A 27,855-nucleotide genomic window follows, 5' to 3' on the forward strand; every position below is an offset into this window, starting at 1 on the left:
TCGCTCAGAGAAAAAAAAAAAAAAACACTCCCTTCCCCCACCGCAGCTGCTTTCTCTGTTTGCCTGAAAGCCCCAGACACTCCAGCCCCAAGGCTTTTCTCTCTGCCACTGAAGGAAAAATCCTCCCGGTGGCTCATGGCCTGCCTGCCTCAGCCGCTTTGATCTGCTCCTCAGACCTCCCTTCAAGCCCCAGCCTAGACTCCAAATATGCTGCTCTCCAGGCTTGTTCCAGGTCTTCCAGGCAGTCTTCTAGGCAATCCCTCTCCACCGAGTCCCCAATTCACCCTTGACTCCAAGGGGTGTTACTCTCCCACACCAGTTCTTTTCCAGTCACTTGTTCTCCCATGTTTGTATTCCAGTTTTTCCTTCTATTTACCCAGTCCCGCCCCCCCCACCCCCAGGCTCTCAAGTTCGATCTCACTCCACCTGCCCTTCCCTCTCACAGCTGAGGTTCTGGGTGGTGATGATGGCAATGCTGCCCAACACGACCCCTGCCCCCATGATGTCAGAAGGTGCCACGGTCTCATAGAGCACATAATACTGCAGCATCAGAGCCACCACCACCTCAGAGTGCAGGACGGCGCACACCAGGGCAGGGTGGGCCTTGGTGACCGCATACCTGACACACACAAAGGAGACCAGGGCGAGGATCCCCACTGCCCCCACACAGCTCCAACTCAGGGGATCGTTAGGCAACACGGGGGTCTGCAGCAGAAAGAGGCCTGGCACGGAGCCCACCAGCCCCACCAAGCCAAACAGGAAGGCCACTGTCAGTAGGCAGGAGGGGAAGTCCAGGGAGCGGTACACCAGGAGGCCCAGCGACAGTGCCAGGCCACCCAGAAAAGCGAGCACATAGCCCAGGGCAGTGTAGAGGCCTGTGGTCCCCTCCTGCAGTGTCCCTAGTCCAGGTCCCACAATGATGATGAGTCCCAGGGTGCTGCCCAACAAGCCACACCAGTCATAGCCACTGAGACGCTGGCTCTCGAGGCTGAGGGCAAGGAGAGCAGAGCAGACGGTGGAAGAACCTTTGCGGACGGTGGCTGCATTGCCAGTGGGCACCACCTGAACCGCACTGTAGGCGCATCCGATGCTGAGAACGTTGAACAGGGCGTGGAGGCAGGCCCAGCCCCGGATGTCGGGAGGTCCCAAGAGGGGGTGACCGTGCAGTTTAAGCAGCAGGGCAATAGGGAGGTGGAAGAGGCATCGACAGATGAGCAGCTCCAGCGAGGGTAGGTAGGAAGCCTGGTAAGCCATACGGGAGAAGGGGCCCACGAAGCCAGCGGGCAGGCCCCCACCCAGCAGGGCCACGAGCAGGCCCTTGGTGACATCAGAGGGCCGGCAGCGCTCGTGCGAGGGGAGGCTGGACGGAGTGGAGGGTGGTGATGGCTGGGTGAAGTCGGGCAGGTTGAAGTAGGGGTGACAGCCAGCCTGTTAGGGAGAAAGGAGCGCGGGCATTAGGGCAGCCATAGTCCAGGGGACCTGGGCTAGGGCGAATGCCAGGCTGGGTTCTGGGACCCTGTAGGGCAGTAGAAGGGCAGGCTGTCTTGCCAAGGAACTCTTGGGAGCTAGAAAGGGCCTGAAAGATGGATGAGGTGGTGGGCCTGGAGCCTCTAAAGCAGGAAGCAGGGAGTGAGCGGTCCTGGAGCATCGTGTTTCTCTGGGTAAGTTGTTCCCGGGAGGAGAAGAGGACCCAGGGATACTCTGTTGGTTTGAGGAAGGGGAGGCGGCCTCAGATGCTGTGTATCTGTGTGATGTCACAGGCTCCAGGGACATCTGGGAACACCGTTACGAATTTTGCTTGTGGGTGTCTAGGAAAGCTGGGAAGTTTCAGAGAAGGAGGGGGAAGGGAGCAGCCAGGAACTACAGGGAAGGGGGCTGTGCTCCCCTGCGCCCCACACTCACCATCTTTCCTTTCCCTTGGACTTCCTCCTCTCCTCCTGGCTCAGGGGCCCTGGGCCCTTCAGAGCTCCAGCCGTTGTGAGCTGGTTGGAGGGGTGGCAGAGTTCTTCCCTGGAACTTCCCTGAGGTGGGGGTGGGCCGATTTTCTCATTGTTTCCAACTCTGCTTGCTTTACATTTTTGTGACTTCAAAGTCTGTCTGATTCTTTCTTTCCTCTTTTCAGCCACCTCTGTGATGAGATATCTTCGGTTTTTAGTTAATTTGTTTATTTATGTCTTGCCCGATTTCAGAAAGGTTTTATGGAAAGGACCTCTGAGGGCCAGCTCCTCTTTCTCCTGAGTTTTGAATTTTTGAACACCTGGGAGGAGTCTCTGGGACTGTCCCTCTGGAGTTTCAGGAATGTGTTTCTCCTCTGTGTGCTTCCACCTGGTGGTGTTGGTGCTGTCCCAGGAGGTCCACACCAAGTCCTCTGCATTTACGCAGAGTATATGCATGTGGATATTTCTGCCGGTGGGAACAAAATAGCAAGCTGCGTGTTCATCTGCGCTGGTAGCCATTTACGTGTACCTGTTCTGTAGGGCTGGGGCGTTCCCAGCTCGCGGCCTGGCGGGGGGCGGGGGGGTCCCTGTGCATTTCTGGAGAGGGAGTGTGTGTGTGTGTGTGTGTGTGTGTGTTTCTCCAGGGCTGCCCCTTTGAGTGTGTTGAGCCTGGGTCTGCGGGTCCCATTGGGCCTGATTGTGAGCCTGCCACGTTGTGTGTCTGCGGAGAGGGTGTGCGTGCTCTGGGCGGTGTGCACCACTGAGTGAAGGGCGTGCAGGGGGCGGGGAACCCCTTCCCAGGGAGTGGGTGGTCGTGCGGCCCCGCGCCGCTGCTGCTGCAGCCAGGCCCGCGCCTAGCTCGGTGCCCACCCGTCCGGCCGCCCTGCGTGGCGCCGTTCCCTTCCCGGGATCGGTCCGGGCGCAGGCCGTCGGGCGCGCTCGCCCCGAGCCCGAGCCCGGAGCCTGGTGTCTGTGCCTGCTGCGCTGCGCCAGCCTCCTCTCGGCGGCGGTGGCGGCGGCGGCGCTGGGGGGGTACTGTTTCCGGGGGTGGGGGTGGGGGTAGGACCGGGGCGGGGGGAGCCGATGATGTCAGCGGCGGCGGCGGCGGCGGCGGCGGGGCCGGGCCGGGGCCGGGCGCTGGGGGGGCCGGGGCCGGAGCCGGAGCCGGAGCTGGAGGCGGGCGAAACCGGAGCGGCCGGGGGCGGCCACGGTGATGAGTCGGGCCTGGCGGACGCGGCGCCATCGCAGTCAGGTGGGCCCCGGGGCGAACCGGGCAGGGCTAGGGCGGACCGGAGCCAACAGCCGGGCCCCCTCCCCACTGCCCGGTGCCGCGGGGGCCCGGGCCGCGTCCCGCGCCGCGACCGCTCCCCTTTGGGGTTGACCTGGGGGCTCAGGGGTCGGGGGCTGACTCTGGCCCCGCCTCCAGGCGCGCACGGCGCTGGTGGGGCGACTAAGGGGGCCTGGGTACGGCGTCCGACCCAGCGGCGGCCGGGGGGCGCGATCGCCTGGGGCCGTGGAAAGGGCCGCGCTCATTCCCCGCTTGAAGGGTTAATTCTGCAGCCCAGTGTCCCCCTCCCCCCGTGGGGCACGTTGGGGTGGGGCGGGGCGGGTGTGAGCCCGGGCCGGCGCTGCAAGCCGCTGGGAGGGCGATGGCGTAGGAGCCAGGCAGGGGGGTGGGGTGGGGGGAGGGGTGGGCCGCCGAGCGCCCCAGAGTTGGGGTGTGCGGGGTGCGCAGGGCGAGCAGGCGACCCGGAGCCGCCGCGCCGTCGGGGCAGGGTTGTGGCTGTGAGTCCTGGAGCTTGTGTGTCTCCTGCTGTGTTGTGGGTCAAGGTAAACCTCTCCTGGTCACCACTGTTGGCTGGTGCGGCAGCCAGGGGTCCTGCAGGGCTCTCCCGGGCTATGGGGACAGAAAGCCAGACGGAGGGGGTCCAGTGTTGTGGGGCAGAATTACAAGATGTGGCCCTGTGGCTTTGGGTGACAGGTCCGCATTTGAAGCCGGGCACAGTACCGGCGGAGTTTGTTAGGTTTGGGGTTTTATGTTTTACACCGGCGTGTGTTTTCTTGCACATATGTGTCTGGCGCTGCACATATGAACTATTTGGGAACTGTTGTTTTCTGCGTAGCTGGCGAGGGGTAAGTGCTGTGGAGGGCGCCGGAGTGCAGGGTGTTGTGTGCCCAGCTGGAGGGGGCAGTTGTGTACCCTTGAGTCTGAGTGGGAAGGTGTCGGGTCCGGTCCCGTTCATGCGGCCCTGCTGAGGTGTGGCCCAGTCTCGGAGAGGATGGCCCGCTGGATGGGTTCTCGGATCCATGTGACGATCAGATGGCACGGGGGAAGGAGGGCGCGGGGGGTGCATGTCTAGAACTCAGGTCCCGAGGGTCCTGCAGGAAGTGAGAAGCCCCAGGGTGTGTCTCAGGTACCCATAGGGCGGCTGGCACCAGTGTGAGGTGCCCTGGGTGGAACATGCAGGTTGTGTTTATGGGATCGGGGGCAGCTGAGCGAGGGGAAGGTTGTGTGTTTGCGACATTCCCTACGGGATTCTTTTGTGACGTCGTTTGTGGGAGCCCATCTGTGCTGTTGGGCTGGGAAACGAGCTGGTCAGAAAACACTTGTGGGGAGGGCGATGGCGTGACAAGGGCCGTGTGGGCCTCGGACTCCGGAGATCAGCTGCGAGCTTTGTGTGCGTGCCTGCCTCTGCGTGTTGGAGTGGCCGTGTGGGGCTGCTGTGGGGATATGTTATGAAGAAGGCAGGGAGATAAATATGGGGCAGAGCAAGGGCAGCAGGCGGGAGGCCTGGGTGTTGTCGGGCAGCCCAGCTAGTCTGTGCAGGGTCTGTGTGCTAGCCCCTCGCCGGCCCGCCCAGCGCGTCAGGGTCACCGGGTGGAGAGGCCTGGCGGCTGCGAGGAAACTCAACTTGGACGGAGCGGCTCCTTGGCCATGTTTATGTAAAGGCCGGGTGTGACTCTTGTCACTGAAATGCAAAAAAGAAACACGAAGTTTTCAGACTCCTTCTGCTTCAACCCTCTCTCTGCCCCCCTTGCAGGGATCTCTGCTGTTCTGTCTCTTCTGTGATGCACACTGGGCCCCTCCTGCGACCGTGGAAGGGTCTGGGAATGGAATTTGCTCGCTAGGCAGATTCCTCAGAACAGGTTTTCCTCACCTTTGGGGCCCAGGCCCTTCTGTAGATGTGTGTGTGTGTGTGTGTTCCAAGTGTACATACCGCTGTGGTCTGCGCCTGGCCTGGCGGGGAGGGTGCGTGTGCTTGGGGGCAGGGAGGACACTACAGCCAGGCCCCCCTGCATGAGGGCGTGCTGGCTGCTATGTCAGGCCTGCACAACAGGTGCATCACGGCCTGTGATGGGCAAGGAGGCCTAGACTAGAACTGAGGAGTTCGGACCCTACCACTTCCTCGCTGGCACCTTCCCTAAGTGAGCCTCAGTTCCTCATCTTTAAAATGGGGCTAATCACCTGCCCTGTCCGTCTTCCAACAGGGCTGTAGGTAGGTAGCACATGGAAAAACATACCTGGAAAGTAGCTACCGTCTGGGGACTATGCCTGTGCCAGCCACTGTCAGCCCTGTGCCAGCACTGAGCCCCTTCCTGGGGCTTGGTTAATAACAACAGTAAACACTTATTTAACATTGTGCACCAGGCACTGTCCTCAGTGCTTTTACGTATGGTCACTCATTTAGTCCTCCCAACGCCGCGTGGAAGTAGGAGTTCTAATTACCTTCCTTTTTCAAATGAGCCAGATGAGGCCCAGAGAAGTAATTTGCCCAAAGCCACTTAGCTAGTAAGAAGTAAAGCTGGATTTGAACCCAGCCAGTCTGATTCCAGATCATGTGCTCTTTATATGTGTCCTCCAGTGCCCTTTTGAAGCTTTCTGTGGGCCTCTCTGTGCACCACCCCCGCCAAACACACACACTTCTGCCCAATTTCTGCAGAACTTAACACCCGCACCAATCCATTTCAGAAGACTGGTGTGTTTAAACAGTGACTTAGGGAGTCTCAGCCTGGGAGGGAGAACGTAGCATCCACGACTGGATACTGGCCACAGGAGCACAAAACGTTGATGAACCGGGCAAAGGAGAGATTGTTCTTGTCCTGAGGGTCAGGGAGGGCCAAGAGGGAGATGGCATTTGAGGTAGATCTTAACATTTTGGAGGGATTTGGGGAAGAGGCTGGGGGAAGGTTGTATTTCTAGCAGGAGAACCAGCATGGGCGAGGGCATGGAGGGGTGGGACTGCTGAGGATGGAGAGCACAGCGTGTGCTTAAGGGGAGACTCATGCAACACAAGAATAGAGAGGAAGATGGGAATTAGACTCGAATGCTCGGCTGAGGAATTTGAGCTTTATTCTGGAGTGGAGGCCCGAGAAGGTTTCTGAGCCCAGGAGTGATGCCACCTGAGCTGCTTCGGGGCCGTTGATCCTCAGTGAGAGGAAGGCTGGATGGTGGAAGCTAAGACCAGAAGCAGGGGACTAGTTGGGAGGCCATGGCCTTGGACCATGAGTGTTAACAAGGCCCTGAGCTAGTTTGGGGACCAGAGGCAGGTTAGAGGGAAGGTTTCCAGAGCCATTCCCAAGCTGGGCCGCAGGGGATTCCCTGGCAGTCCAGTGGTTAGGACTCCGCACTCTCACTGCTGAGGGCCCAGGTTCTATCCCTGGTCGGGAAACTAAAATCCCCTAAGCCGCACAGCATGGCCAAAAAAGAAAACAAAAACCAAAAAAAACTGGGTTGCATATTTGCCCAGACTCAGTGGCTGCTGGATGTGGAGAGTGAGGGAAAGGGTGGAGTCAGACGTGACACAGTTACCATTTAGCACGTGAGACCTTGCGTGGTGATTTCGGTAGCCCGCTGGCCCCGGCGGTGTGGCAGAGGGAAGGACCCTGCATCTGGGTTCACACAGGCCTGGATTTGAATTTTGACTCTGCTGCTCACAAGCTGTGTGACCTTGAGCAAGGTAAATCCCTCTGTGAGCTTCAGTTTTCTCATCTGTAAAATTGGGATAATATAAATACCAACTTCGGGTGGCTGAGGAAACCATTAAATGAGGCAACGCACGTAAAGCCCTGGAGGTAAATCAGGCAAAGCGTGAGCACCCTGGAAGTGGTCAAGTTACGCTCGCCACCCCCAGCTCCCGGCCAAGTCAGTCCAGGACTGAGGATGGCATCCTTCCTGAAAGTGGACACACTCCAGGACGACTTTAAGCAGGTTCATTCATTTACCCAAAATATTTTTGATCTCCCACTATGTATCAGGCACTGTTCTAAGCACTGGAGGTAGCAGTGAACAAAGCAGACAAAAATCTCTCCCTCCCCTGGAGCTTGCAGTCTAGCGATGAATGAACACTATGTCTTACTAAATGCCAAGGAGGAAAATAAAGTAGGGGAGAGGGATAGGGAGTTTTGGGAGGTACGGGGCGGCCAGGGAGGGCCTTGGGGGAAGGTGACTTTTGAGTCAAGGCTTAAAGGAGGTGGGGCAGCAAGGCGTGAGGCTACCTGAGGAAAGAACATTCCAGGCAGAGGGAACAGCAAGAGGTGGAGTGTATCTGGTGGCAGCCCTCAGATCCGCACCTCAGTCACACCTCTAAGATCACACAGCCAGTTAAGAGTAGAGAAATGGTAAAAACAAACTAAAAACCACAGAGTCATCAAACCTACCCTGAAGCCTGATTTCTGCCCCTTTTTCTTCACCACTTCCCCCCACCATTTTCCGGGACTGAGTTCCAAGATGATAATAAGGGCTAGCACTTCCTGAGCATTTGCTGCAGGGCAGGCACTCTTCTACGCACTGCCAGTCATCAGCTCGTTTATTCTTTACAACCCTATGTAGTGGGCGCTTCTCATTATCCCCACCTCATTGACAAGGAAACTGACATACAGAGAGGTTAAGTTACTTGCCCAGGGTCCCATAACTGGTGTCTTCTCCACCTCCCATAAACCCTTGCAGGGCAGTGGCCTCTGGTGGGGCAGTTGAACTCAGGAGAGCAGGGTCCAAACCCAGGTTGGTTAGCAGTGAGACCAGGGTCAAATCACCCCGTCACTACATTCTCTCTACCTGCAAGTGAGGTGTCTAGAGTATTTAAAGCCTCAGTTTCCTCATCTGTACAATGGGTTTGACACTAGCCCCTGCCTCACCGTGGTCCTTTTGAGTGTTGAGATAATGCAGATAAAATGCTTAGCACTGGATTTGGCACATAATATTTTTCTCATCAATGACAGCTCCAAGTACCATGATGATGATGGTTCTAGATGATCTCCAAGGGCCAGGCCAGCCTTGGACCTCTATGGTTTTAAAAAGCCTTGATAGGCCTTGTCCAAATATCTTGGCAGTCAGCACACAGCCATGCTTCAGTAGGCACCAAGCCCATATGGCTATGCAGGTGGGCAGGCCTGGCCAAGGGGGTGAGTGGGGGCCGGAATCAAGCTTTGCTGTGCGTGGCTACCACCTTATGGAGGAAGAGGCCTTTCCTCTGTTTTTTTCCCCTTCCTCTAATTTTCACAAAGATCCTAGATGGGCTGGTGGCGGCCCTAGTGGGTGCTGTTGAAAGAAAAACATAACTGTTTTCCTGTACACTCAACTCATGACACTTCTGACATGAAATGTGTGTTTTTTTCTCCCCACACTGACCAGTTCTCTGACACTAGCTGGGTGTCCTACAATTCAGTTCAGTTCCGATACTGTCTGCCTGGAGATAGCATCAGATCCCAGAGGTTAAGGGCTCATTCCCACAAGACTGCCCCCACTTCAGATACCAGTTTGCAAGCCCAGACCTCCTGTAGTTTTTTTTTTTTTTTTAAAGCTTTTACTTTTATTTTATTTTATTTATTTTTTTGGCTGTGCCACGCGGCCTGTGGGATCTTAGTTCCCTGACCAGGGATTGAACCCATGACCCCTGCAGTGGCAGCACAGAGTCCCAACCACTGGAGCACCAGGGAATTCCCCAGACCTCCTGTACTTCTGACTGACCATCAAGGCATTGGGCTTTCTCATGACCCTGTCCTCAGACTTGATAATTTGCTAGGATGGCTTATAGAACTGAGGGAAATACTTACATTTATTGGTTTAGTGTATAATAAAGGATATGATAATAGCCAAATGAAGAGGTACGGAGGGCGAGGTCTGGAAGGGTCCTGAGTACAGGAGCTTCTGTCTTCACAAAGTTGGAGTGCACTACCCTCTCGCCATGGGGATGTGTTTAGCAACCAGAAGCTCTCTGAACCCCATAGTTCAGGGACTTTTATGGAGGCCTCATCACATAGGCATGATCAATTATTAACTGAGTCTCCAGGCCCTCTTCTCTCCCCAGAGGCTGTGAGGGACTGGTGCTGAACGTTCCAAACTTCTAATCGTGGCTCTGTCTTTCTGGTGACCAGCCCGCATCCGGGATCCCACCAGGAGTCGCCTCATTAGAACAAGAGACACTCCTATCACCCAGGAAATTCCAAGAAGTTTAGGAGCTTAATGTCAAGAACTGGGCTCAAAGACCAAATGTTAGAGTAAGATTCTCTTAGCACCCCTATTACTTGGGAAATTACAAGAGTTTCAGGAGCTCTGTGTCAGCAATGGGGACAAAGACCAAATATATTACAGTTGACCCTCGAACAGTGTGCGGGTTAGGGGCGCAGACCGTCCACGCAGTGGAAAATCCAAGTACAGACTTACAATTGGGCCTCCGTATCCAAGGTTCCGCATCCTCAGATACAACCAACATCGGATCGTGTAGTGCTGTCATATTTACCATTGAAAACAATCCACGTGTAAGTGGACCTGTGCAGTTCAAACCTGTGTTGTTCAAGGGTCAACTTTATTTCTTGTTATATCACAGTATCACAGCTGTAAACATGTCCTTCATCCTGATGTGATATAATCAAGAACGCAGGCTTTTGAGCCAAACTTCCTGGGATCAGATCCCAGCCCTGCTACTAACTGGTCATATATCCTTGGGCAGCTACCTAGCATCTCCGAGCCTCAGCCTGTCACTTTAAAGTCAAGAAGCTAACTGCTACCTTTTAGAGTAGTGATGAGGAACAAATGAGGTAATGCAAGTAAAGCATCAACTCTTGGGGGTCCCTGTTGGCTGGTGGCTGTCACAGAAGGGAGTGGGAGGTCTTGCTCTCTTTCCCCATTTTACAAACAACTGAACACCAGACCGCGAACGGGGCCCCTTCCCCTGGATTCCTGACCCACCTGCAATCCAGCAACTGATGGGGAGGCACTGGACCTAGGTGTGTGCCTGGCAGTCAGGGCTGTTAGAAATTTTGAATATCACCCCTGTTTACCACCCTCTTCCTCCAGGAGAGGGCTCAGAGCAGTCTTTCGGGAACATGAAATGGGCTGTGGAGGGAAGGCATCTTAGTCCAGATAGTATGAGTAATAAACGGGAAGAGAGCGTTTTCTGGGGGGTGGGAATTGTATGAGGAACTCCTGACGCAGGACACCTCGGAGGTCATGTGTGACCCAGGGCGTGCACAAGGGGAGGGCTCCCAGGCTTCCTGGAGGGTGGATGAGAGGGGCCGAGCGCTCTGCTCTCAGGTCAAGAGGCCTGGGTCTGTGAACAGGCCCCACCTGTTATGACCAGCTCTGTGTGTCTTTGGCTAAGTTACTCTATGGCTCTGGAATTGAGATCTTCAACTGAAAAATTAGCCCCCAAAGGCAAGGCTGTGAGGTGCTTTCTGGGCAGTGACCACCACAGCTCACATTTGGGCTGCCTGCTGTTCCTTTTGGATGAGCCTCCCAGCAAGAGTGAGATAGGGGTTGCGTTCCCCACCCTCCTCTTTTTAAGCCAAAGTCCTAAAGCCACCAGCTGTCAGAATAAGGAGTGGGACCCAAGCTTCCTCACTTCCGGTCTGGTGGCCTTTTAGTGCCCTTCAGAGATTGGAACAAGCTGGCACGTGTGCAAGAGTTCGTGGTCTTCAGTGGTCACCTGGCACCTAGGCCAGAAACCCTCTCTAAGGTTTGATGTGAAGAGGGCCTCTCCTAAGTTGAATATATAGCAGCTTGGTCCAATGAAAAAGCTCAAACAAATCTATTTTGATATGTAAATGAGACTATTATAGTGAAAGACAACATGCAAATCTTTGATTTCCTTTGAGCCCCGAAGGTTGGGCCAAAGGGACTTGAGAGTGATCCAGCAGGCTTCCCTGGACCTACGGGATTGAACTATGCTCCTGGATTGTTTGGAGGCAAATTGGGAATATGCAGATTATCTTGTTCCTGTACTTCTGGGGGCCAGCAGCACAAGGCTTTGCAGTAATTTGTGTGAACTCCTAGGTCCAACTGGAGGCAGCTCAGCACATAACCTGTCGGGCTCCCAGGAGGATCAGGGTCTGCAGAGCAGCCTGGGCCTCGTTGGCCCTGCACACTGCGCCATCCCTCACCTCCTGGGTCCCCTCCCGCCCGGTTCCCTTATTGAGGACGCGGTTTCTGTTTCCCCACAGAGGGAAGAGGCCCGGCAGGAGGGACTCGCTGAGCCACCCCCACTCTGCTCCATGTTGGCTGTGCTCTCAGGTGAGGTGGTGCGAGAGGTCTGCCCCGCGGGAGACTGGGCCTGAGCCAGCAGGCCAGCAGAGCAGCCGTGTTGTCCAGGCCGGGGAGTCCTGAGAAATGGTCAGCAGAGGCTGTGGGGCCTCCCTCCCCTTCCCAGGGGGAGAGAGGTGTCCATTGCTTATCTCGCTAGTCTGTGACTTGGAAGTCTTGACCCCTGACCTTCATCAAGACCTGAGGTATTCCTGGCCTCTTCCAGCCCCCGACGTTTGACACACGGGCGTTGGATGCTGGCCGGACGTGGGGTGGCTAAGGTTAACCCCTCACTTCTGTGACCAGAAGTCAGTCAGCCTTCCACCCGTCTCTGGCCAACAGCCTCCAACCCCCTCCCAGCTCACCTCTGATTTTAGAGGCCCCTGCCCTCTGCCCAGCCTCTGAGATCCTCCCCTGGCCTCTTCTCCTCCATCTAGGCTGGCGCCATGCCCCCCCCAGCAGAGGTGACAGACCCGTCCCATGCCCCCGCCGTCCTGCGCCAGCTCAATGAGCAGCGGCTCCGTGGCCTCTTCTGTGACGTCACCCTCATAGCCGGAGACACCAAGTTTCCTGCTCACCGCAGCGTCCTGGCTGCTTCTAGTCCCTTCTTCAGAGAGGCCCTGCTCGCTTCAGCCCCACTGCCCCTCCCACCAATTACTGGGGGCTCTGCCCCCAACCCTGCCTCCACCACAGCTTCTTCCTCCTCCTCTTCCTCCTCCTCTCCCCCTCCACCCTCACCTCCAGCTTCATCCCCACCCCGGGTCCTGGAGCTGCCAGGGGTCCCAGCAGCTGCCTTCTCTGATGTCCTCAATTTCATCTACAGTGCCCGGCTGGCACTACCTGGTGGTGGAGGGGACGGGGCAGCCGTGGCAGAGATCGGCGCTCTGGGGCGGCGTCTGGGCATCTCCCGCCTGCAGGGCCTGGGGGAGGGAGGTGACGCCTGGGCACCTCCTGCCCCAGCCCCCATGGCCACCTCGCAGCCTGAAGAAGACAACTTCGGGCCTGGGCCTAGGCCAGCCGGGGAGTGGGAGGGTGACAGGGCTGAGGCCCAGGCCCCTGACTCACAACCCCCCCTGCCCCGGCGGCCCCTCCCCTGCCCCCGATGTGGGAAAAGCTTCATCCATCCCAAGCGGCTGCAGACCCATGAGGCACAGTGTCGTAGGGGGGCCAGCACTCGGGGGTCTGCAGGGCTGGGAGCCGGGGGCTCTGGCCCCAGTGGCCCTTCAGGAGTGGACGCCTCAGCCCTGCCCCCACCAGTGGGCTTCCGAGGTGGTCCTGAGCACGTGGTGAAGGTGGTGGGCGGCCACGTGCTGTACGTGTGCGCGGCCTGTGAGCGTTCCTACGTGACCCTGTCCAGCCTGAAGCGGCACAGCAATGTACACTCGTGGCGGAGGAAGTACCCCTGCCGCTACTGTGAGAAGGTGTTCGCCCTGGCTGAGTACCGTACCAAGCACGAGGTGTGGCACACCGGGGAACGCAGGTGAGTGGCCTGCACGGCCGGGGATGGGGGGGGAGGGGTCACATGGGACCTTGTCCACTTAGGGCTCACAGGGACAAGGGAGAGAATGGGCAGAGCATGGGGCCTAGAAAATCATCCTGAGACGCCTGCTCACCCACTAGCCCCTGCTCACCTGCTTTCCGTCACTCACCCTTCAGCCTCCCTTCAGCCCCGTTTCCTTCTGCTGATGTTTATTAGCACCTCCAGGTGTCACGTCCTGGCTTGGTGATGTGGAAAAGACCGAGGAAGAGAAAGTTGCTTCATGGGACGGGACTAGGGAGCTCAGGCATGTCCACCAACAGCTGTAATGCACCCCTGTTCATAAGACATTTCCTCCTTCTGTCATGTGAGCTTCAGAAGAAGGCTTTGGGAGGTAGGCAAGGTGTGTGATTATCCCCAGTTCACAGATGGAACAGCTGAGGCCTGGCATCTCACAGCCAGTGGGGGGCACTGTACTAGGACTGGTGTCCTTTCTGAGGCTGGCAGGGTGAGACGAGCAGCCTGAAAGGAGGGTGAGCAAATGGCTGGGGCAGTTCAAGGTCTGAGTGGCGGTAGGAGAGGACGTGGGAAGCTGAGGCCCTAGCTTCAGGGCCCCTGACTCAACTGGCTCTGTCCCTGCCCTGTTCCATGCCGTCCTGGCCCAGGTACCAGTGCATCTTCTGCTGGGAGACCTTTGTCACCTACTATAACCTGAAGACCCACCAGCGAGCCTTCCATGGCATTAGCCCGGGCCTCCTAGCCAGTGAGAAGACGCCCAATGGAGGCTATAAGCCCAAGCTCAATACCCTCAAGCTGTACCGCCTGCTCCCCATGCGGGCAGCCAAGCGGCCCTACAAGACCTACAGCCAGGGAGCCCCCGAGGCCCCCCTTTCTCCGAGCCTCAACACTCCGGCCCCTGCGGCAATGCCGGCCAGCCCACCACCCGGACCCCCACCTGCCCCAGAGCCTGGCCCCCCACCGTCTGTCATCACTTTTGCCCACCCAGCTCCCTCTGTCATTGTACATGGGAGTAGCACGAGTGGTGGAGCAGGCAGTGGGCCGGCCAGCACAGGGGGGGCCCAAGCTGCCTCAGTCATCACTTACACTGCTCCGCCACGGCCCCCCAAAAAACGTGAGTACCCACCTCCTCCCCCCGTGCCTGCAGCTGCCCCAGCCAGCCCAGCCACAGCCGGCAGCCCAGCCACAGCCACGGAGGAGGCCAAGGGCCGGAACCCACGGGCCACAAGGACTCTGACCTACACGGCCAAGCCAGCTGGTGGGCTTGGCGGGGGCGGGGGTCCCCCTGCAGGGCCTGGCCGGGGTCCCTCTCAGCTGCAGGCTCCACCTCCACTGTGTCAGATCACTGTACGAATCGGTGAGGAGGCTATTGTCAAGCGCCGCATCTCAGAAACTGACCTGCGTCCTGGGGAGCTGAGCGGAGAGGAGATGGAGGAGAGCGAGGAGGAGGATGAAGAGGAGGAGGACGAGGACGAGGACGAGGACGAGGAGGACGAGGAGGAGTCGAAGGCTGGCGGGGAGGACCAGCTCTGGAGGCCCTACTACTCGTACAAGCCCAAGCGCAAGGCTGGAGCCGCAGGCCCGGGCAGCAGCGGGGGCGGCGGGATGCCCAGAGGCCGCCGGCCGCCTCGCTGGAGACAGAAGCTGGAACGGAGGAGCTGGGAGGAGACCCCGGCGGCCGAGGGCCCCGCAGGGCGTGCCCGTGGCGAGCGGAGGCACCGCTGCGGGGACTGTGCCCAGACATTTGCCACCCTGAGGAAGCTGCGCAAGCACCAGGAGGCCCACGGCGGGGGCTCCCACAGCTCCCGGGCTGGACGGAAGCCTTCCACCCGCTTCGCCTGCCCTCACTGCGCCAAGGTGTGCAAGACGGCAGCCGCCCTGAGCCGCCACGGGCAGAGGCATGCTGCCGAGCGGCCCGGGGGTACCCCCACGCCTGTCATTGCCTACTCCAAGGGCTGCGTTGGCACCCGAGCCGGGGACGTCAAGGAGGAGGCTCCCCAAGAGATGCAAGTCTCCTCATCCAGCGGCGAGGCGGGTGGCGGGAGCGCTGCTGCTGAGGAAGCTTCCAAAACCGCCTCGCTCCAGGACCCTGTCATCTCAGGGGGGGAGGAGCCCTCAGTGGTGGCAGGAGGGGGTACCTATGCATACCCACCTGTGCAGGAATTTCCACTGGCTCTCATCGGGAGCGGCCGGGAATCTGGCAGTGGCAGGGGAAAAGCTGGGAGTGAGGGGCCAGTGGGGGCTGGGCGGGGGGACCGGATGGAGGGGATGGGGGCTGCCAAAGTCACCTTCTACCCTGAGCCCTACCCACTCGTCTATGGGCCCCAGCTTCTTGCCGCCTACCCTTACAACTTCAGCAACTTGGCCGCTCTCCCAGTTGCTCTTAACATGGTCCTACCTGATGAGAAGGGTGGGGGGGCCCTTCCCTTCCTACCAGGGGTCTTTGGCTACGCAGTCAATCCTCAAGCAGCACCCCCTACCCCCCCAACTCCACCGCCCCCAACTCTCCCTCCACCAGTCCCCCCTAAGGGAGAAGGGGAAAGGGCAGGGGTTGAAAGAACCCAGAAGGGAGATGTGGGGTGAGCTCTGGGCCCATATCCCCCCTTTCACCAGATGCCACCCTCCCTGAACCCCTGCCACTACCAGCTCCCTGGCCTCCCTGCCCCTTGGGAGCCCCTCCACACTCTTGTGCAGGGACTTGGGGGCCTCTGGAGCTCAGGGGTCAGGCTGCTTTGTGTGAGATTGTAGTTTTCCCACCACCTGGGAAGGGATCTTTGGTGGTTCCCCTCTCAGTTCTCCTCCAGGGAATGGCCTCCGTGAGGGGCAGGGCCAGCTCCCATCCCTTCTCCAGCCCTTGGGGCAACTGAGCAATATACTTAAATGAATCTCTACTCATAGCCCCCACCAGCTCTGAATGTCTAACCCGCCCCCCTGATTCGTAAACCTAGGGGGAAACCATCTCTCTCACCTAATGTTCCCCCCTCGTTCTGAAGCTTTCTCTAAGCCCTTGCCCAGATGCTTCCCAGCACATTCCATCCTTTGTGGCCCAGGGCCTGGACCAGACCATTGTGATACCTGACACTTACCCACCTGGGAGTGTGGCTTTGGATTCCATTCTTCCCGAGGGTGGGTTTCTGTGCCCGTTTCCTTCACATTAAGATGCCATCCCTTCCTTGGCTTCCATGCCTTTGGATCTTCCATATTCCTCCTTATACTCCTAGACTCTGGAGATGGCCTCTCCCATCCAGGTCAAGGAGGTGCTGGGGGGAGGGCTACCTATCTGTTCCATGGCTGAGTACTTTCCCAGCCCAGGGCAGCACCAATCTCAGCCCTACTTTGACCCTCAAATCTAGTGAGCCCCAGACTCTTCCAAGGCAAAAGAAGTAGGTAGATTGCACCTCTTGCTGCCTCTACATATGGCCTCTTCTGGGCTAAACCAGATTTGGGGGCCAGGAGGGAGGAGCTCTATATGGGATGGGGAAGGGAATCTACTTTCTCCCTGTTTTTTTCCCGATGGTTTCTCCCAGACTAGACCAAATAGCCAGAAAAATGGATGGGGGTTGGATCGGTGGGTAAGCCCAAGATTTGCACATGACCTCTCATCCTTACCTTAACCCCCTTTTCCCCCCAGTATCACTTCCCTCACCAATCACTCCAGATGGTTTTTGGTGAACCATCCTACTCCCTTGGTGGGCTTTGGGGTATCCCCACCAACTTTCCCTGCAAAAAAGCACCTTACACCCCATCTTCGACTCAGTTCCCCACACCCAAAGATCCCAGCCTAGGGATGGGGTACAGGGACCTTATAAGTCCCTAATCCCTAATTTGCACTAGTTAACCCTGGTCAGGGGTCCCTATGTTTCCTTCCAGTGGGGGAGTTGAAGAAATGTTTGCTCCTAATTCTCTTTGATAACTGGGCCTCCCCACTCTGTGATTGGATGAACATTTTCCATCCACCCACCTCCCCCCACAAAAAAAAAACAGCTCACGAGGGGAGAGCCAGTTTGGGGGAGCAAATTTGAAAAATGGGAATTAGAGGAGTGCAGTTTAAAAAGGGGAAAAGTTGTCATCAAAATGGCAGCCTTTTTCTCAGCTACTGTTTTTTTGGGCCAAGATGGCTGCCCTCTCAACTGATGCTGAAAGGGCAAGATCATGGCTTTTGGAGGGAGGGTTTGGGGGGAGGGACAGGAGCATCCTCCTGCCTCTTCTCGCCCTCCCAGCATATGGAAAGGGGAGGTTTTCGACAGGCTCCCTGAATGTTAACCACGGAGGAGTGTCGCTCCTTCACTCCTCCTCTGTCTCTTTGCACTTTTCTTGGTCTTGGCCACAGTCCGAGTGAAGAGTTTCCTACTGAATGTACCATACCGAGTTCCAATTTTTAAGGGGGAGAAAAGTTTAAAACGGGGAAAAATGCAAAAAAAAAAAAAAATCACTAAAAAAATTCCCACAAATCTTGTTTCTGGCACTTTAGAAAAACTGCGAAAAAAAGTACATAATAAAGAATACATATATATCTACACACAAATTATATATATAAAAAATATATATATATATATACACAGCGGAACCACAAGAGAGACTGAGGAAGGCCTTGGAGGCAGGGGGCAGATGTGATAACAGTCCCCCTATATCCTTAACCTGCACTCCTCTGAGGCAAAAAGGCCCAGAGATGGAAGGGGTTGAGGATGGACCAGGGAATTTGAATTTCAGAACAGGTCAACATTCTAAAACCATGGACATTTTGGGAGAACTGAGACTGTAGACATTTATTTTTTTGAAAATATGATTTAGGAAAATAGTTTCCAGAATTTGGTGGTTCTGGGCAACAAAGGAGATTGTGGCGAAATGGCGATTAAAATACATGTGTCTGAGTTGGGGAACTTGAATATTGTGAATTTCACATGTTGGAAATTTGGGATTTTGCAATTTTGTCTTTTGAAAATTATCAAGTCTTGTCAGTTTGTGCCCTCTTTCCCCATGTTCCCTGGGAAGAAGGGTGACGGAGTGGGAAAGGCCACTGGTTCTGTGCCACAGCACGCGAGATTTAGAATTCTACAGACTCTAGCTCTATACGTAGTGAGGACCCAGATTTAGAGAAACTGACCAATATTTATCTCCGCATTTGTGTGTGTGTCCAACTCTCTAGGCCAATAAACCAACAAGACAAACGAACTGTGCTCCGCAGTGGGATGCCAGGTGCAATTATTGGCGTGGCTGGTGGGTCTGGCTGGACAGGGTCGTGCTAACCTTGTCCCACAGGGATCCCTACAAGTTGTAGCCCTATTCTCCCTCTTAGGACAACAACTTCTAGCAATTGAGTAGGTGTGAGAGCCTGTTGACCCTAGGTACTTCACTGTAATTGCTGCAGCCACTAGGCTCAAGCTGACTTTGCTCTGACCTCCAGGCAGAAACATTAACGCAGTCCAGTTCACAAAGCCTGCTGGGCACAAGATCTTCATCTCCCAGATGAAGCCCTTTCTCCAAACTGAGAGGAAACAGGCACAAAATGTGTGATGGCCGTAAGAGACACCAACACCCTTCCTTGTTCCACTCCTGACCTCCCACGGGCTTCAACTCCCTGTCCCTCCTCCCCTCCCCTGTATTTTGTCTAGTGTTATGCAGGGATGGGCAAGTAAAATGAGTGGTTAGGTGGGTGGGGCCTTTGAGGAATTCTGATACAAATACCTTGACCAGAGTGGGCAGCCACTAATCAGCTCTAGCAGGTTGCTGCCAACAGGGGAGTCAGACCTGGTGCTACTGTAGTTCTTAAAAAGTTTCAAGAGAAGCCAGAAATCCAAATTTCTCTGTGAAATATCCACATTTTAAAAGTAGCAAACCAGGGGCTTCCCTGGTGGTGCAGTGGTTGAGAGTCCGCCTGCCGATGCAGGGGACACGGGCTCATGCCCCGGTGCGGGAGGATCCCACATGTCGCGGAGAGGCTGGGCCCATGAGCCATGGCCGCTGAGCCTGTGCTCCGCAACGGGAGAGCCCACAGCGGTGAGAGGCCCGTGTACCAAAAAAAAAAAAAAAAAAAAAGTAGCAAACCAATTCAAATTTTAAATTCTGCTGGCCAACAACATGGGCCAAACAAAACACACCAGTTTGTAACCTCTGAGGTATACTGTATAATGCTTTTGTTCTCATCTTCTCATATGATCCTCAGGCTAGGGAGCAGATACTATTATTAGCTTCATTTTACAGATGGGGAAACTGAGGCACAGAGCAGTTTAGTAGCTTGTCCAAAGTTTGAGCACCAAAGTTTGAGCACCAAAGTTGGAACTTGAGGTTTTTACAGTGTGCTTTTTTATCCTCATTACAAATGCATCCTTTTAGACATAACCTTTTTTTATCCTAAAGATAATACATATTACAAAATACAATAAACTACAGAAAGGTCAAAACAAAGAAAAAACGACCACTAGTCCCAACATGCAAACATAAGCACTATTACTTAGTGTATTTCCTTACAGAAAAAAAATTTCCCTATTCATTCAATCAGAGGTACCGGCTGTATAGGTTAGGATCTGTGCTAGGTGCTGGGGATATTACAGTGAGCATAGTCCCTGCCCTCAGAAGGCTTACAATCTAGTTCTTGTTCTTTGTTCCATTCATTGCCAACCTAGATGTGAATATCCAATGGAGCTTCTTCAAGAAGCCAAAGAGTAAATAAGCGGATAGTGCATTTCAGGTGGGCCCGAGGCCCCCATCTGCCTAGTTCCACTTGGGCTTCCTCCCTAGAAACGAAATGATGAGAGGATTGGACTCCTAGTGAAGGAGTTAAGATGCAGAAAGGGATAGGACTTGAGAGTACTACCAAACTCTCAATTCAACTGGCCGAGGACCTCGATCTCGGCCCTCTCGTCCTCAAGGAAAGGGGTCGGGAGGGGGCAAGTGGTACGTGGCGTCCAGAAAGATGACGAGGGTCCCGACGCTCGTGAAGATGATGAAGGTCCACAGGAAGAGGCGGTCCACCACCATGGCCACAAACTGCCAGTCCTCCTTCAGCTGGGGGTAGGAAGAGGAAACTGTTCCTGAGCTCCAGACCCCCAGGGAAGACGGCCCCAAGGCCCTGTACCGCACCCAGGTCCTCCTACCACGGCTTTGAGACAAGGGCGGGCCCGCAGGATAGCAGAGAGTGAAACTGCGGGCGACGGATGTGAGTAAAGAACAAGTCGGAAACCAGGGGGCGGGACCAAGTGAGGCAAACTTCCAATCAGAAATAAAATCGAGTGCTGGCGGCGGAGCCTAAGTTTGCGGGTGGAGCCAAGGCCACCCAGGCCTTGCCTTAGCCCACCCTCTTTGGACTCACCGCGTCGTGGTCCTCCTGTTCCTGCAGCTGTTGAGCGATGTAGCTGATTGAGGAAACGACCTCCCGTAGCTCGGGAGGCAGGCCCACAGCCCGGTTTGGACCATCGATAAATCGCCGCAGGTCCGGGGCAGACAGTTCAGGCTGGAACCTGGAAGAGGCGAGTCTGTTTGGCCACGACCGGGGCGCAAAGACGGCCTGCGCGGGTGCTCTAGGCCCCGCCCCAACTCCCTCCTCCAATGCCCATCCAGGTTTCAAAACGTGAGCGAGCCCTTCAAGTTCTCTCCGACAGCGGCGACCTCTCTAGCCTTCCGCAATTCCTCCTATTCCCTTACGCTTTAGTTCCCACCTCCCCGCAAAGTGGGCAACAGAAGGGATACTACAACTCCCATGATGCTCAACCACGACATCCTCCGGGAGCTTAGGACGCCTGCCTCCGCACAGTCTTCTGGGAACTGTAGTTCTCCCTCTCCCGTCTACGTGGGCGATGGGGAGTAGATACTACCTGTTGGGTTTGGGGAAGAGAAAATCATTTGGTGGCTTGCGGATGAAATATTCATCTGTTCCCCGACCCCAGCCACTTCCTGGAGAATCCCTGAGAGGTATAGGAGGTGGCTCCGGTATCTGGTCTCTCTCAGGTTTGGGTCTCTTCAGACCCAGATATGGAGGGAGTTTGTGGATAAAGATCTGCAGAGTAGAAGAAGAGGCGTCTTGGAGGGGGCTCTTATGCTTTCAGACCAGAAGGGAAGCCGCCAACCACCCCCACGGCACGTGCCCATTCCTGCGCATGCGTGCATGCGTCCCACAGATGAAATGCAACTACACAGCCCAAGAGTTCTTAAGTGGGTTAGGAGGCATCCTGACTGGAAAGAAAAGTTCTGAGGGCTTCCACCCTGATACTACCTAACCCTGAGAATGCTTCCTTGGGACCCACAATGGGCAGTATTGATGAAGAGAGTCTGGGATCTACACAATGTTAATGATGGGAGGATAAAATTAATTGGGCAACATTTCAACACCCAAAGACCTTGGCACTTTGACACTCTACCAGGAGTTGTAGTTCTCCCTCAGGTCTGTGAAAGGGAAGGTTGAAGTTGGTGGGAGGGAGGAGCGATACCTGGACAAAAAGCCAAATACTAGGATTGAGAGTTAACACAGGTTGAAGAGGAGATCTTCTTACCTGACGGACCCAAAGGGGCATTTGGTGGGTGTGGGGTGAGCGATGGTGCAGGTTGAGGACTACGACGCTAAGGATGACTGAGAAGGTGACGAGGACCATGGTAAACATGAGGTATTTGATAATGATGGGGACAGACAGGGAGGTCTCAGGCACTTTGTCTGCCAGCAGCAGCAGGAACACAGTAAGGGTCAGCAGGGCAAAGATCGAGAGCCCCATCTTCTCTCCTTGGGGGACAGAGGGGAAGGCGGAAGGATTAGGCTTTGCCAGAAAGCGATCTCCCTGGCATAATCAGTGACCGTGTTTCCAGCCCACTCAAGGACAGGCTTTTGGAAGGGCCAACTGCATGCAAATAACTCCTACATTTATACCTCCAACCTGGACTGATTCCCCTAAATTCCACACTTGTATCCACCTGCCTACTTAACCTCTCCATTTGGGTGTCCAATAGACATCTCGAACTTAACATGTCCAAAACTTAATTCCCTCACCACCGACTCCCCCCATAGTCTTCCTCAGTTCATAAATGACAACTGTGGCTCAGGCCAAATCCCTCTGAGTCATTCTCAGCTCTCCTCTCTCTCATCCCGTATCCAATCCATACCAAACCCTATTGGCTCTACCTTCAAAATATATCCTGAAACTGATGACTTATCACATCTACCACTACCATCCTGGTACAAGCCACCATTACCTCAGGTCTGAGTTATTATAAAGGTCTTCTCTTTGCTTCATCCTTTGCCCCCCTGCTGACTGTTCTCAACAGAGCAGCCAGATTGATCCCGTTAAAATGTAAATCAGATCATATCACACCAGTGGCTTCCCACCGCGCCTTTAGCATAAAAGTCCTTAATGAAGTCTACAAGGCCTTCCCATTAGCTCTCTGACTACATCTCATACTGTTTTCTCTCTTGCTTACTTCATTCAGTTACATTGGCTATTTCTTGAATATGCAAGGCACACGCCCACCTCAGAGCCTTTGCATTCACTGTTAACTCCTGGTAATTTCTTCCCCCAGATATCTACCAGGGTCATTCTCTCACTTCCTTCAAGTCTTTGTTCAAATATTGATCAAACATTCCCTTTTTAGTGAGGCATTCACTGACCATCCTATTTTTTTTTTTTTTTTTCTTTTTGCGGTATGTGGGCCTCTCACTGCTGTGGCCTCTCCCGTTGCGGAGCACAGGCTCCGGATGCGCAGGCCCAGCGGCCATGGCTCACGGGCCCAGCCGCTCCGCGGCATATGGGATCCTCCCAGACCGGGGCACGAACCCGCATCCCCTGCATCGGCAGGCGGACTCTTAACCACTTGCGCCACCAGGGAGGCCCGACCATCCTATTTTTAAATTGCAACCCCTGTGATAAACCATAGTGGAAAAGAATATGAAAAAATATATATATCTATAAATGAGTCAGTTTGCTGTACAGCAGAAATGAAACACAACATTGTAAATCAACTATATTTCAATAAAATTGTTTAAATAAATAAATAAATAAATAGCAACCCCCTACCCCCATTCTCATCCTCCCCAAAACCTTTTTCTACTTTTCCTTCTTAGGAATTGACCTCTCCTAATATACTATCTAGGACTTCCCTTGTGGCACAGTGGTTAGGAATCCGCCTGCCAGTGCAGGGGACGCGGGTTCAAGCCCTGGTCCGGGAAGATCCCACATACCGTGGAGCAACTAAGCCCGTGCACCACAACTACTGAGCCTGTGCTCTAGAGCCCGCGAGCCACAACTACTGAGCCCACGTGCCACAACTACTGAAGCCCGCGCACCTAGATTCCGTGTTCCACAAGAGGAGCCACCGCAATGAGAAGCCCGTGCACTGCAACGAAAGTAGCCCCTGTTCACAACTAGAGAAAGCCCCCGCGCAGCAACGAAGACCCAACGCAGCCTTAATTAATTAATTAATTAATTAATTAAAAATAATAATATACTATCCAATGGGTTTATTTATTATGTTTACTGACTGTCTCCCCCACTAGAATATAAACTCCATGAGAGCAGGGATTTTTGTCTGTTTTATTCACTGATGTATTCCCAGTGCCTTTCACATTACAGATGTTCAACAAATATTGTTAAATGAATGAATGGACCAACCCCTGTAGCAGGAACTATATAGCAAATTGAAGGATCTAAAAATGAAACCAAGTATATAAGAATATGCCAGGTGGCTGGTTATTACTGTGGCATACACAGGCACTGCAAACTTCATGGAAGGTATTGAAATAAATAACTATTACGGTCTGTTCTACTTTAGTCCTGTAATATTGGGTTCCAAGATTTGCCTTGCTCCAGGAAGAAGGAGAAGTTACATGTGGAAGTGTGTTCTAGAGATGCATCACTCTCCTTCCCTAGACTGAGAGAGGGCTTGATTACAGAGAGAAGGAAAGCATGTGTTTTTTGTTTGTTTTGTTTTTCAGGCCACAGCAGTGAAAGCCCAGAATCCTAACCACTAGGCTACCAGGCAACTCCCAGGAAAGCATGTTTTGAATATGAGAGTTTAGGATATCAGTCTCTGAATCAGACTAATACTAAGCAGGGTTGGAATAGCAACACTGCCTCTCTCTGTGTAATGTCAGATGAATGACTTAAACTCACTTAGCCTCTGTGAAATGGGAAGACAATTCAGTACTTACCTCACAGAGTTGTGAAGATTAGAACTGAGTTAATATATGTAACACATTGTTTGTATTATCTTATAGCAAGTGCTCAAAATTAGAAAAGACTATACCCACACTTACACAAAGCTTACAGAGTACCAGGCATAGTTCTATTAACTCAGTTAATCCTCAAAATAGTCCTATTTGGGGGGACAACGACTCTCCTATTTCCAGATCAAGACACTAAGAGATTAAGGAATTTGCCCAAGGTCACTCTGTTAGCATATTGTGCTGTCTCCCAGAGAAATGTTGGCTATTATTTCCAAGGGAGATAGGAGGTTAAGGGACTAGTAGGCGGCATTTGACAAGTGGGGGAGGGAGGATGCCAGGAATGGGGAAAGGGAAAGGAAGCGTTAGCTAAGCCGGGGAGTGTGTTGGTCAGAGGAGTGGCAGTTCCAAGGATGAGATCCCAGTGTTCTGAAGGGAAGAGTTCAGAAGTTACTGGGTGCAGAGAAGTGAGCAGCAGAGGGGAGGTAGAGCTTGAGGTTGGAGGGGAAATCTGGATGCAGAGGCAAAGGTTCTTCCTGAAAGGAAAACCTGGATGAGATTGCTGAAGCACAGTTCATGAAGGCTTGAGTTGGCAGGAAAACCTTCCCTGTATTATGGGTGAAGAGGAAGAACCTGAGCTATTGGTAAGAAGAAGTGCTGGGCCCCTTCCCCTCTTACCTGCATCTGGTGGCAGGTAGAAGACGAAGATGGCCAGAAGAGTGATGAGGATGCATGGGGCAATGACGTTGACCAGGTAAAAGAGAGGCTTCCGGCGAATGATGAGGTAGAAGGTGACTTCTTCACGCTGTCTTTCCCCCCCTCCCCTAGGATCCACTGGAGGCTGGATTAGCCGAGAAGGCTTGTGAATAATCTCCCACTGACCATTCTCTTGGAGGGCGGGGGGGTGGGGAGAAGAGAAGGTGACACAGATGTGGAACCTGTCTTTGTTGGTGCCAGATACGGCTTTCTTTTCTTTTTTCTTTTTTCTTTCTTTTTTTTTTTTTTTGCCTCACTGTGCCACCGCGCTTCTTGTGGGATCTTAGTTCCCCAACGAGGGATTGAACCCGGGCCCTCAGCAGTGAAAGTGTGGAGTCCTAACCAGTGGACCGCCAGGGAATTCCCAGATATGGCTTTCTCTGCCACATCCTAGAGCAGGGGGGACTGATGTAATAAGGGGCTAGCTATGGTCCCTTGGCTGGACAGCCCATCTCTAATAAATTTGAGCAAGTCTCAATTTCCATAACCACAAAATATAGACAGTTATACCTATCTTGCTGAACCCACAGGGACTCAATGATGGAGTATATTTACCAGCCTATTAGAAACTGGAAATCATAAAGCCCATGGACATGGGAGCCATGCCCACTCACCAATAAAGGTGCCTTCATGAATGTGCACTTCCTGCCGCTCCTGCCCATCGGGACCCAAGCCGGTCTGCAGACTGACTTCTGAGCTGTCATAGCTATAGGAACTGAACACCATGGTGCAGTTCTGCCAGTCAAAGGGAAAGTAGGTGACCTGGATGGAGTGGAGAGTCACTAGAGCTGCCAGAGAGCTGGTCAGGGCTGGGGGAGTTGGGGAGGTCACAGGGCAGACAGGGGTCAGAGGATATGGGGCACTAGGGAGATAGGGACCACCAGGGGAAGATCACAGAGAAGTGGAGTCACAGAGGAATAAGAAGGTTATGCGGGGAGGTCATGGACAATGGAGGGGGGCGGTCACTGAGGAAGACTGGAAGTCAGTGAAAGTGGACAGAGAAGATGAAACTCAACGGAAAATCAGAAGGGTAAGAGAGACGTGAGGGTCATGGGGATAATGGAGGAGGGATATCTGAGTGAGGGTTTCTAGGAGCGCCTTGAGCTTCCCAGGTGGGGCCCGGACACCTGGATGCTGCAGCTGCTGCGATAGATGCCCGGGGGCTGCCAGCGCACGGAGCCGTCGGAGGACACCACGACGCTGATGTCCAGAGCAACGTCAAAATTTCCGTCGTTGCTGCAGGGAAAGAACCTTCTCATCTGGGATCAGGCCCCTCCCTCCGGAGGCCGCGCCCCTCCAGAGGCCCTGCCCCACCTCCCAGACTTTGGGAACATCCTTACTTGTTTAGGAGCACCACGTCTGGTAGCCACACGGATTCGGCAGTGATGCGGAGTGAATCGATGCCCTCGTGCTCCTCAGGGTCCCAGCTCAGCCTGTAGTCAGTCCACTCCTAGGGAAGCAGAGGCTGAGGGGCCGTCTGGGGCTTGAGGCTGGAAGGAGTCTTGGGATGTGAGAAGGAAGCCCGGGCAGGGAATGCAAGGGAGGAGAGCCGCGCAGGCATGGCCTGTGGTTCTGGAGGCCGGGGCTCTGTTTAAGACTCCACCTGCACTCTTTGGGAACCTATCAACTAATTTCCCCTTCTCTCTCATCGGGCCCCAATTTCTTCTTTCTGTAAAAACGAGGGGGTTGCATGCTAGCCTCTAAAACAGTGGTTTTCAAACTGCAGTTAACGACCCTGAATTTCATTGGTCCGGAATCAAATGAGTGGCCCCAAACCAGTGTTAAAAATTTAGAATGAAAAATTCATGGAATGCAGCTCCCATAGTAAAGATAGGTATTGTTTCCTGAAGCTTCTGTTTCAGTTATACATGTGTTTTCTGAGGTCGTGATGCAAAAAAAAAAAAAAAAAAAAAGATCTTACTGGGCGGGACATTAGAGGAAACTGTAAAGGCAGCGGGACGCCCGCCCTTTCCCACCCTGCGGGGGTCTCCGTACCAGGTCTAAGTAGACCTTTGTGCTCATCTCCTCATCCTTCTCGTTCTAGAAGGGAAAAGTTTAAAGGGTGGATATAATGTCAGTGTAGAGAAATGAGGGGCTAGGTGGGTAAACTCTCCCTGGAAACTCCCCTCTTTTTCTGAGTCGCACCCTCTTGGGTTCAAGCCCCACCTCCTATAAACTGCGTTGGCTTAAGCTCCGCCTCTGTCTCGTAAACTTCCTGCTGGCCGTACAGCCAGCCAGTTCATTTACCAGTCCCGGCCCCGGCCGGGGTGAATCTCTGCCCGCTGTTGTTTATTGACCCTGTCCGGCACCAAGGTCCGCCCCAGCCTGTGACCCCGCCTCAAGGTCCGCTCTCCGGCCTGTCCATCGGCCCCAGCTCCACTTTGAGATCCGCCCACAGGCCCGTTCATCATCCTGCCCGGTTCAATCCTGGCCCGTCCAGCAGCCGCGCCCACAGCTTGTCCATTGGTCCGATTTCGACCCAATCTCTACTAACGGCCCGTCAGTCACCCAGCCTGGCCTCGCCCCGGACCCCGCCCCCAGTGGTCCCTGGGTCCCGCCCTGCCTAAAGCCACGCCCCCCAGCCGGCTAGTGGGCCAGACCTCAACTCCCCGCGTGCGCCCTCACCAGGCTGATTAATTGCGCTAGGCTGAGACCAATGCTGACCCCGACGCGATCTCCCACCTCCCGCGCCGGCCTCACCGAGCTATCATAGCCCGAGAAGAGTTTCTCGCGGAGTCGGCCCTCCGCCTCCGAGCCGCGGGCGCCTGGAGGAGGAGAGAACTGAGTGAAGCCCTAGTGCCCGGCCACGACCTCTGGCCCTATCACTGCCCCTTTGAGGCCCAGACTTACCCGGGGCGAACGGCGCCCCCAGCGCCCCCAGCAGCAGCAGCAGCAGCAGCGCCCGTGGGGTCATAGCCCGTCCGCGTCGCTCAGTGAGTCCGCTTGGGTGAGCCGCCAGGACAGCCAGCGCAGGGGAAGTGACGAGGCGCCCAGGAATGTTCACCTGTTA

The 27,855-nt window shown here is 54.7% G+C and overlaps 3 protein-coding genes across 5 annotated transcripts; 1 reads left to right on the top strand and 2 right to left on the bottom strand.

The window, feature by feature from the left end:
- Window positions 1–417: 417 nt before the first annotated feature.
- On the bottom strand, window positions 418–1,966 carry SLC35G6 (solute carrier family 35 member G6). Its single transcript, XM_060082343.1, has 2 exons — window positions 1,903–1,966; window positions 418–1,428 (listed from the first exon to the last, which is right to left on the bottom strand). The coding sequence occupies exons 1-2, from the start codon at window positions 1,903–1,905 to the stop codon at window positions 418–420; spliced, it is 1,014 nt and encodes a 337-aa protein (XP_059938326.1). The 5' UTR covers window positions 1,906–1,966.
- A 1,105-nt stretch (window positions 1,967–3,071) lies between these two features.
- ZBTB4 (zinc finger and BTB domain containing 4) lies at window positions 3,072–18,121 on the top strand. 3 transcript variants are annotated; one of them, XM_060080981.1, is made up of 4 exons: window positions 3,072–3,189; window positions 11,376–11,445; window positions 11,892–12,934; window positions 13,597–18,121. In XM_060080981.1, the coding sequence occupies exons 3-4, from the start codon at window positions 11,901–11,903 to the stop codon at window positions 15,530–15,532; spliced, it is 2,970 nt and encodes a 989-aa protein (XP_059936964.1). In that variant the 5' UTR covers window positions 3,072–3,189; window positions 11,376–11,445; window positions 11,892–11,900; the 3' UTR covers window positions 15,533–18,121. The 3 variants fall into 3 exon arrangements, with proteins under 3 accessions (XP_059936964.1, XP_059936965.1, XP_059936963.1); XM_060080982.1 differs by lacking the exon at window positions 3,072–3,189 and adding an exon at window positions 3,679–3,767; XM_060080980.1 differs by lacking the exon at window positions 3,072–3,189 and adding an exon at window positions 9,082–9,434.
- A 1,266-nt stretch (window positions 18,122–19,387) lies between these two features.
- CHRNB1 (cholinergic receptor nicotinic beta 1 subunit) lies at window positions 19,388–27,845 on the bottom strand. The gene is made up of 11 exons (XM_060081999.1): window positions 27,696–27,845; window positions 27,471–27,610; window positions 26,841–26,885; window positions 26,186–26,295; window positions 25,973–26,081; window positions 25,460–25,607; window positions 24,768–24,977; window positions 21,436–21,659; window positions 20,761–20,942; window positions 20,259–20,406; window positions 19,388–19,954 (listed from the first exon to the last, which is right to left on the bottom strand). The coding sequence occupies exons 1-11, from the start codon at window positions 27,757–27,759 to the stop codon at window positions 19,814–19,816; spliced, it is 1,521 nt and encodes a 506-aa protein (XP_059937982.1). The 5' UTR covers window positions 27,760–27,845; the 3' UTR covers window positions 19,388–19,813.
- Between the last annotated feature and the right edge of the window lie 10 nt (window positions 27,846–27,855).

Source organism: Mesoplodon densirostris, chromosome 18 (genome assembly GCF_025265405.1).
Source record: "Mesoplodon densirostris isolate mMesDen1 chromosome 18, mMesDen1 primary haplotype, whole genome shotgun sequence".
NCBI lineage: Eukaryota > Metazoa > Chordata > Mammalia > Artiodactyla > Ziphiidae > Mesoplodon > Mesoplodon densirostris.

What these genes read in the sequence shown, in the direction of transcription:
- ZBTB4 (XM_060080980.1), top strand. Translation starts at nt 9,400, where the DNA reads ATGTCAAGAACTGGGCTCAAAGACCAAATGTTAGA. An exon ending in CTCAAAGACCAAATGTTAGA is followed by an intron (nt 9,435 to 11,375) that starts GTAAGATTCTCT and finishes GTTTCCCCACAG; the next exon opens with AGGGAAGAGGCCCGGCAGGA. An exon ending in TGGCACACCGGGGAACGCAG is followed by an intron (nt 12,935 to 13,596) that starts GTGAGTGGCCTG and finishes GTCCTGGCCCAG; the next exon opens with GTACCAGTGCATCTTCTGCT.
- CHRNB1 (XM_060081999.1), bottom strand. Translation starts at nt 27,759, where the DNA reads ATGACCCCACGGGCGCTGCTGCTGCTGCTGCTGCTGGGGGCGCTGGGG. An exon ending in TCATGAAGGCACCTTTATTG is followed by an intron (nt 24,978 to 25,459) that starts GTGAGTGGGCAT and finishes CCGCCCTCCAAG; the next exon opens with AGAATGGTCAGTGGGAGATT. An exon ending in CTACCTGCCACCAGATGCAG is followed by an intron (nt 21,660 to 24,767) that starts GTAAGAGGGGAA and finishes CTGTCCCCCAAG; the next exon opens with GAGAGAAGATGGGGCTCTCG.